General features: G+C 51.3%; 1 protein-coding gene and 1 long non-coding RNA gene across 2 annotated transcripts in view; one reads left to right on the forward strand and one right to left on the reverse strand.

Annotated features, from left to right (window-relative positions):
• The window catches only part of stx1b (syntaxin 1B), a 49,633-nt gene that overhangs the window by 38,954 nt on the left and 1,355 nt on the right, over positions 1 to 9,324 (forward strand). The window contains exons 7-9 of the mRNA XM_085974517.1: positions 2,087 to 2,160; positions 4,517 to 4,654; positions 7,186 to 7,296. Coding sequence (XP_085830643.1) covers positions 2,087 to 2,160; positions 4,517 to 4,654; positions 7,186 to 7,296 — 323 coding nt within the window. The remainder of the gene's footprint in view (positions 1 to 2,086; positions 2,161 to 4,516; positions 4,655 to 7,185; positions 7,297 to 9,324) is intronic.
• LOC147094891 (uncharacterized) overlaps positions 1 to 9,324 on the reverse strand; it is a 58,111-nt gene that overhangs the window by 19,006 nt on the left and 29,781 nt on the right. The gene's annotated exons all lie outside the window — the stretch shown is intronic.

The raw sequence follows: 9,324 nt of genomic DNA on the forward strand, positions 1-9,324 counted from the left end.
GTTTTGATAACAAACAGCCACAGACTGCGAGTGAAGGTTAAATTGCTGAAAAAAAACATACTATGATGCTAAGTAAAACTTAGAATTCGCTTACCAAAACTAATTGCAACGATATTTTAAAGGATAATTCGTATTAAGGACATAAAATGAGAGAGATCATGGAAGTTAAGGTATTTATCTGGTAGATTAAAGTGAGAGAGTCTGGATACCTCAAGACTAGTGAAACCGCGCTAAAATGGGCCCTTGGTGTAAAGGCCTTGTACCAGGGAAGCTAGAAATGAAAGAGATAAAGTAAATTACAATGGGGTGAAAAACTATAAACAAGAAAACATAGAAACATAGAAGATAGGAGCAGGAGTCGGCCATTCGGCCCCTCGAGCCTGCTCCGCCATTTAATGAGATCATGGCTGATCATCCAAATTCAGTATCTTGTCCCTGCTTTCTCCCCATACCCCTTGATCCCTTTAGCCTTAAGAAATATATCCAACTCCTTCTTGAATATATTTAATGAATTGGCCTCTACTGCCTTCTGTGGTAGAGAATTCCACAGGTTCACCACTCTCTGGGTGAAGAAATTCCTCCTCATCTCTGTCCTAAAAGACCTACCCCTTATCCTTAGAATGTGACCCCTGGTTCTGGACTCCCCGCCATCGGGAACATCCTTCCTGCATCTAGTCTGTCCAGTCCTGTTAGAATTTTATAAGTTTCGATCAGATCCCCTCTCAATCTTCTGAACTCCAGCGAGTACAAGCCCAATCGACCCAATCTCTCTTCATACGTCATTCCTGCCATCCCAGGTATCAGCCTGGTGAATCTTCGCTGAACTCCTTCCATGGCAAGAACATCCTTCCTCAGATAAGGTGGCCAAAACTGCACACAATACTCAAGATGTGGTCTCACCAAGGCCCTGTACAACTGCAGCAAGACATCCTTGTTCCAGAACTCTGAACATGGCAAAGTTGGTGGAAAAATATTATAAAGGCTACCTTAGTCTGAGTGACGATGGTATTTTGACCATTAGAACCAATTAAAAAACGTGATTTTGTTAAAGACTGACATAAATCAGTCATTCATGAAAGAAAGACTTATGAAATAATACTGAGCGGCCTATGGGTGGCGCTGTCCAGGGAGAGTATAAATACTCGGGCACGGGCCCAGCTTGCGCAGGACATTCTTAACAGGAACTAGTGAAGGACACAACTGGACCTCCATGTTGTAAAACAGTTGATTAAAGTTTTGTTTCATGCTTAGACCAAGTGCCTAGTAGTTTTCTTATGTCAAAGACCATATATGGACACTGGCCAAACCAACTTTTGATAAGAAAAGGGTTAAAACCTCGATACCCAAAGAACAACTTCACACAGACGTACTGCGTAAAACGTCCCAAGGTGCTTCACAGGAGTGTTATAGAACAGAATTTGACACCGAGCCACCTAAGGAGGATAGAGAGGCGGAGAGGTTCAGGGAGGGAATCCCAGAGCTTAGGTTCCCAGGCAGCTGAAGGCACAGCCGCCAATGGTGGAGCGATGGAAATCGAGGGATGCTCAAGAGGCCAGAATAGGTGGCGCGCCGAGGTCGAGGGGGATTATCGAGCTGGAGGAGATTACAGAGATAGGGAGGGGGCGAGGCCATGGAGGGATTTGAAAACAAGGATGAGAATTTTGAAATCGAGGTGATGCTTAACCAGGAGCCAGTGTAGGTCAGTGAGCTCGGGGTGATGAGTGAACGGGACTTGGTGCGAGTTAGGACACGGGCAGCCAAGTTTTGGATGACCTCAGGTTTGCGTAGGGTGGAATGTGGGAGGCCAGCCAGGAGTGCGTTGGAATAGTCAAGTCTGGAGGTGGTCAAGGCATGGATGAGGGTTTCAGCTGCGGATGAGCTGAGGCAAGGGCGGAGACGGGCGATGTTACAGAGGTGGAAATGGGCAGTCTTAGTGATAGATCGGATAAGAGGTCGGAAGCTCAACTCGTGATCAGATATGACACCGAGGTTGCGAACAGACTTGGTCAGCCTCTGACACACACTCGAATCGCACACTCGGTAACCTCGCCAACTAACGCCATTCACGGCTTTTTTACCTCGACAGCTGGGCGTACCACCACAAACGAGGAGCTGGAAGACATGCTGGAGAGCGGAAAGCTCGCAATCTTCACCGATGACGTGAGTGCGTTCGATGGACGAGCGGGCACGGCAATTTATGGGACCCCCTTTTAAAGAGAGAGTCTCACCATCAGGAACCCCTTTTAAAGAGAGAGTCTCACCATCAGGGACCTGTTTTAAAGAGAGAGTCTCTCCATCGGGGACCCCTTTTAAAGAGAGAGTCTCACCATCAGGGACCCCTTTTAAAGAGAGAGTCTCACCATCAGGGACCCCTTTTAAAGAGAGAGTCTCACCATCAGGGACCCCTTTTAAAGAGAGAGTCTCACCATCAGGGACCCCTTTTAAAGAGAGAGTCTCACCATCAGGGACCCCTTTGAAAGAGAGAGTCTCACCATCAGGGACCCCTTTTAAAGAGAGAGTCTCACCATCAGGGACCACTTTTTTCAGAAAGACTTCTATTTCTGTAGCGCCTTTCACGATCTCAGGACGCCCCAAAGCCCTTTACAGCCAATGAAGTACCTTCTGAAGTGTAGTCACTGTTGTAATGTAGGAAACGTGGCAGCCAATTTGCGCACAGCAAGCTCCCGCAAACACAATGCGATAATGAGCAGATAATCTGTTTAAGTGACGTGGGTTGAGGGATTACTATTGGGCCCAGGACACCGGGGAGAACTCCCCTGCTCTTCTTCTAATAGTGGTCATGGGATCTTAGTAAAATGTCCCAAGGCGCTTCACAGGAGCGTAAATCAAATAAAATTCAACACCGAGTCACATTAGGAGATATTAGGCCAGGCGACCAAAAGCTGGGTCAAAGAGGTCGCTTTTAAGTAGCGTCTTAAAGGAGGAGAGAGAGGCGGAGAGGTTTAGGGAGTGAATTCCAGAGCTTCGGGCCCAGGCAGCTGAAGGCACGGCCGGCAATGGTGGGGCGATGGAAATCGGGGGGGGGGGGGGGGGCATGCTCAAGAGGCCGGAATTGGAGGAGCGCAGAGATCTCGGGAGTAGGACTGGAGGAGGTTACAGAGATAGGGAGTGTTGTAGGACTGGAGGAGGTTAGAGAGATAGGGAGGGTCGTAAGGGCTGTAGGAGGTTACAGAGATAGGGAGTGTTGTAGGGGCTGGAGAAGGTTACAGAGATAGGGAGGGTTGTAGGGGCTGGAGAAGGTTACAGAGATACGGAGGGTTGTAGGGGCTGGAGGAGGTTACAGAGATAGGGAGGGTTGTGGGGCTGGAGGAGGTTACAAAGATAGGGAGGGTAGTAGGGGCTGGAGGAGGTTACAGAGATAGGGAGGGTTGTAGGGGCTGGAGGAGGTTACAGAGATAGGGAGGGTTGTAGGGGCTGGAGGAGGTTACAGAGATAGGGCTGTAGGAGGTTACAGAGATAGGGAGGGTTGCAAGGACTGGAAGAGGGTACAGAGATAGGGAGGGTTGTAGGGGTTGGAGGAGGTTACAGAGATGGGGAGGGTTGTAGGGGCTGGAGGAGGGTACAGAGACTGAGAGTTGTAGGGGCTGGAGGAGGTTACAGAGATAGGGAGGACTATGGGGCTGGAGGAGGTTACAGAGATAGGGAGGGTTGTAGGGGCTGTAGGAGGTTACAGAGATAGGGAGGGTTGTAGGGGCTGGAGGAGGCTACAGAGATAGGGAGGGTTGTAGGGGCTGGAGGAGGTTACAGAGATAGGGAGGGTTGTAGGGGCTGGAGGAGGTTACAGAGATAGGGAGGGTTGTAGGGGCTGGAGGAGGTTACAGAGATAGGGAGGATTGTAGTGGCTGGAGGAGGTTACAGAGATGGGGAGGGTTTGGGGCTGGAGGAGGTTACAGAGACAGGGAGGGTTGTAGGGGCTGGAGGAGGTCACAGAGATAGGGAGGGTTGTAGGGGCTGGAGGAGGTTACAGAGATAGGGAGGGTTGTATGGGCTGGAGGTGGTTACAGAGATAGGGAGGGTTGTAGGGGCTGGAGGAGGGTACAGAGATAGGGGGGGTTGGAGGAGGTTACAGAGATAGGGAGTGTTGTAGGAGCTGGAGGAGGTTACAGAGATAGGGAGGGTTGCAAGGGCTGGAGGAGGTTACAGAGATGGAGGGTTGTAGGGGCTGGAGGAGGTTACAGAGATAGGGAGGGTTGTAGGGGCTGGAGGAGGTTACAGAGATAGGGAGGGGGGGCGAGGGCCACGGAGGGATTTGAAGTCGATGCGCTGTCGGGACGGGAGCCAGTGTTGGCCAGCGAGCACAGGGTAGGGTGATGGGCGGACGGGACTCGGTGTGAGGTAGGATTCAGGGCAGCAGAGTTTCGGATGAGCTGAAGTGTACGGAAGGTGTCTTAGACTCGCTCTCTTCTCCCACCGTCATGCTCCCGTCTCTCAGTAACGGCTCCATCTTTCTCTGCTTCCCCCCACTCCACCCCCCCAACCCCCTTGTCGTCTTCAGATCACGATGGACTCCAAGATCACAAAACAGGCCCTGAACGAGATTGAGACGCGTCACACCGAGATCATCAAGCTGGAGAACAGCATCCGGGAACTCCATGACATGTTCGTCGACATGGCGATGCTGGTCGAGAGCCAGGTGAGCCCGGGGCCCAGCCGAGCGCAGCAGGGAAAGGTCCAGGCTCCAATCCGGGCCTAGTGCTCGGTTAGCTCATCTCGCACCCGGAGCGCTCACTATCCGGCCTCCCGTCACCGAAAACTCCCCACTCGGGAGAGGGATCCTCCCACAAGAAAAATGGGGGAGGGGGGAAAAAGATGGCCTGCGAAATATACGGCGGGGTGGGCGGGGGGAAAAGGCCGAAATAATGTGGACGTTGCCCGATTGTCCCCGGTGTCAGAAGGCCTGAGGAATTGCATCGAAGCCAGTTCCACCGTCCAGTCCCCCCAATTGTTTAGTGGGTCCCTGAGCGGGTAGTGTGAATGGTGCGTGTTATCATAGAAGCACAGAAGGAGGCCATTCGGCCCATCAAGTCTGTGCCGGCTCTTTCAAAGAGCTCTCCAATTAGTCCCACTCCCTTCCCTGCTCTTTCCCCATATCCCTGCAATTGTTTCCCTGTCAAAGGCTGCGATTGAATCTCTACCCACCGGCCTATCAAACAGCGCATTCCAGATCCTAACAACTCGCTGCGTAAAAAGGTTTTTCCTCATCTCCCCTCTGGTTCTTTTGCCAATCACCTTAAATCTGTTATCGACCCCTCTGCCATTGGAAACAGTTTCTCTTTATTTACTCTACCTGTAACCTTCATGATTTTGAACGCCTCAATCAAATCTCTTAATCCTTCTCTGCTCTAAGGAGAACAACCCCAGCTTCTCCAGTCTCTCCACATCACTGAAGTCCCTCATCCCCGGTACCATTCTGGTCAATCTCCCCTTAACCTTCTCTGCTCTAAGGAGAACAACCCCAGCTTCTCCAGTCTCTCCACATCACTGAAGTCCCTCATCCCTGGAACCATTCTGGTCAATCTCCCCTTAACCTTCTCTGCTCTAAGGAGAACAACCGCAGCTTCTCCAGTCTCCCCACATCACTGAAGTCCCTCATCCCTGGAACCATTCTGGTCAATCTCCCCTTAACCTTCTCTGCTCTAAGGAGAACAACCGCAGCTTCTCCAGTCTCCCCACATCACTGAAGTCCCTCATCCCTGGAACCATTCTGGTCAATCTCCCCTTAACCTTCTCTGCTCTAAGGAGAACAACCCCAGCTTCTCCAGTCTCTCCACATCACTGAAGTCCCTCATCCCTGGAACCATTCTGGTCAATCTCCCCTCAACCTTCTCTGCTCTAAGGAGAACAATCCCAGCTTCTCCAGTCTCTCCACATCACTGAAGTCCCTCATCCCTGGTACCATTCTGGTCAATCTCCTCTGCACCTTCTCCAAGGCCTTGACATCCTTCCTAAAGTGCGATGCCCAGAATTTCACACCATACTCCAGCTGGGACCTAACCAGTGATTTGTAAAGGATTTAGCAATAACTTCCTTGCTTTTCCACTCTATGGGGTCGATTTTCATTCAGCAGTCGGGAAGGAGGCAGGACTACAACTTTCGGGTTTTAGACCCGCCTAGATCGACGTCCGGCCAATCCACGCGATTTTCCCTTGATTGACCTTGTTGAACCCGCCCAGCGGGTTCAGCAGGCCAATTAAGGGCCACCCGGCAACAGGTGACATCACAGACTGAAATTTCATCTGTCAGGAGGTGTTGACAGATGAAATCTCAGTGTTTCACAGCTGTTTGAAGCTGTCAAACACTGACAGTCTGACTTCTAACCTGAGTCCTTCTACACAGACTCAGTTAGAGCTCTCACCGGCACTGAAAGCTGAAGGCTGTCACTTTTGACAGATCGCAGCCATTTTGCTTTTAGTGCCGGCTGAGTGATGGACTCCCGAAAGCTAGAGGAAGAAAGGCTGTTAAGGTAAGTACAGGTAATTTAAACTTCTTTACACACTTTAGACACACCAAACACACTTACCTTTACACTCATGCACCCATCACTCACCTGAACACCGACATCGCGACCCCTCCAAGTCCTTCAACCCGACGGCCCGCCTGCTGTAACCTGGCGTGGTTTGGAGCCGTCGGGAATCCCACACGACACCCCTCAAAATAGGGATTAGGCTAAGAACTGCCTGTTAACGGGCAGTTAATTGGCACTAATCCCTTCCCGCCTCGGGTCGGCGGGTCCCAGTGCGGGCCGGGTACCCGCCTCCTCTGAAACTTACGTGGAGGCGGGATGGTGTTGGGACCCCCGAATTTGGGATTTTTGCCCCCCCGCACGCCTAAAAGCCCACCTCACGGCACGCTGAAAATCGACCCCTATGTCTCTCTTTATAAAGCCCAGGGTCCCATGTGCTTTATTATCTACTTTGTAAACCTGTCCTGCCACCTTCAGAGATATGGGCACAAACACCCCCAGCGCTCTCTTCTCGCACCCCCATTAACATTGTACCATTTAGTGTGTACGGTCTCTCCTCATTCTTCCCACCCAAATCTATCACCTCGCACCTCGCTGATCTGGAGAGGGTGGGAACAACGATGAAACCATCTATCCTTTAACTGTGTGGATCTGTTTCCTCCCCCCCACCCCTTGCCCCCGCCCCATTCCGCTGTTCCCAGGGAGAAATGATCGATCGGATCGAGTACAATGTGGACCATTCGGTTGATTATGTGGAGCGGGCAGTTTCGGACACGAAGAAAGCTGTCAAATATCAGAGCAAAGCGCGCAGGGTAAGTGCGAGAGGAGCGAGACGAGAACCGCGGGCGGAACCTGTATCTAACCCGTGCTGTACCTGCCCCAGGAGTGTTTGATGGGACAGTGTAGAGCGAGCTTTACTCTGTATCTAACCCGTGCTGTACCTGCCCTGGGAGTGTTTGATGGGACAGTGTAGAGGGAGCTTTACTCTGTATCTAACACATGCTGTACCTGTCCTGGGAGTGTTTGATGGGACAGTGTAGAGAGAGCTTTACTCTGTATCTAACCCGTGCTGTACCTGCCCTGGGAGTGTTTGATGGGACAGTGTAGAGGGAGCTTTACTCTGTATCTAACCCGTGCTGTACCTGCCCCAGGAGTGTTTGATGGGACAGTGTAGAGCGAGCTTTACTCTGTATCTAACCCGTGCTGTACCTGCCCCAGGAGTGTTTGATGGGACAGTGTAGAGCGAGCTTTACTCTGTATCTAACCCGTGCTGTACCTGCCCCAGGAGTGTTTGATGGGACAGTGTAGAGGGAGCTTTACTCTGTATCTAACCCATGCTGTACCTGTCCTGGGAGTGTTTGATGGGACAGTGTAGAGAGAGCTTTACTCTGTATCTAACCCGTGCTGTACCTGCCCTGGGAGTGTTTGATGGGACAGTGTAGAGGGAGCTTTACTCTGTATCTAACCCGTGCTGTACCTGCCCTGGGAGTGTTTGATGGGACAGTGTAGAGGGAGCTTTACTCTGTATCTAACCCGTGCTGTACCTGCCCTGGGAGTGTTTGATGGGACAGTGTAGAGGGAGCTTTACTCTGTATCTAACCCGTGCTGTACCTGCCCTGGGAGTGTTTGATGGGACAGTGTAGAGGGAGATTTACTCTGTATCTAACCCGTGCTGTACCTGCCCTGGGAGTGTTTGATGGGACAGTGTAGAGGGAGCATTACTCTGTATCTAACCCGTGCTGTACCTGCCCTGGGAGTGTTTGATGGGACAGTGTAGAGGGAGCTTTTCTCTGTATCTAACCCATGCTGTACCTGTCCTGGGAGTGTTTGATGGGACATTGTAGAGGGAGCTTTACTCTGTATCTAACCTGTGCTGTACCTGCCCTGGGAGTGTTTGATGGGACAGTGTAGAGGGAGCTTTACTCTGTATCTAGCCCGTGCTGTACCTGTCCTGGGAGTGTTTGATGGAACAGTGTAGAGGGAGCTTTACTCTGTATCTAACCCGTGCTGTACCTGCCCTGGGAGTGTTTGATGGGACAGTGTAGAGGGAGTTTTACTCTGTATCTACCCAGTGCTGTACCTGCCCTGGGAGTGTTTGATGAGACAGTGTAGAGGGAGCTTTACACTGTATCTAACCCGTGCTGTACCTGCCCTGGGAGTGTTTGATGGGACAGTGTAGAGGCAGCTTTACTCTGTATCTAACCCCGTGCTGTACCTGCCCTGGGAGTGTTTGATGGGAGAGTGTAGAGGGAGCTTTTCTCTGTATCTAACCCATGCTGTACCTGTCCTGGGAGTGTTTGATGGGACATTGTAGAGGGAGCTTTACTCTGTATCTAACCCGTGCTGTACCTGCCCTGGGAGTGTTTGATGGGACAGTGTAGAGGGAGCTTTACTCTGTATCTAACCCGTGCTGTACCTGCCCTGGGAGTGTTTGATGGGACATTGTAGAGGGAGCTTTACTCTGTATCTAACCCGTGCTGTAGCTGCCCTGGGAGTGTTTGATGGGACAGTGTAGAGGGAGCTTTACTCTGTATCTAACCCATGCTGTACCTGTCCTGGGAGTGTTTGATGGGACAGTGTAGAGGGAGCTTTACTCTGTATCTAACCCGTGCTGTACCTGCCCTGGGAGTGTTTGATGGGACAGTGTAGAGGGAGCATTACTCTGTATCTAACCCGTGCTGTACCTGCCCTGGGAGTGTTTGACTGGACAGTGTAGAGGGAGCTTTACTCTGTATCTAACCCGTGCTGTAGCTGCCCTGGGAGTGTTTGATGGGACAGTGTAGAGGGAGCTTTACTCTGTATCTAACCCATGCTGTACCTGTCCTGGGAGTGTTTGATGG

This window comes from Somniosus microcephalus, unplaced genomic scaffold (assembly GCF_052327205.1).
Source record: "Somniosus microcephalus isolate GS21.2 unplaced genomic scaffold, FLI_Smic_1.0 unresolved_chr1, whole genome shotgun sequence".
Classification (NCBI taxonomy): Eukaryota; Metazoa; Chordata; class Chondrichthyes; order Squaliformes; family Somniosidae; genus Somniosus; species Somniosus microcephalus.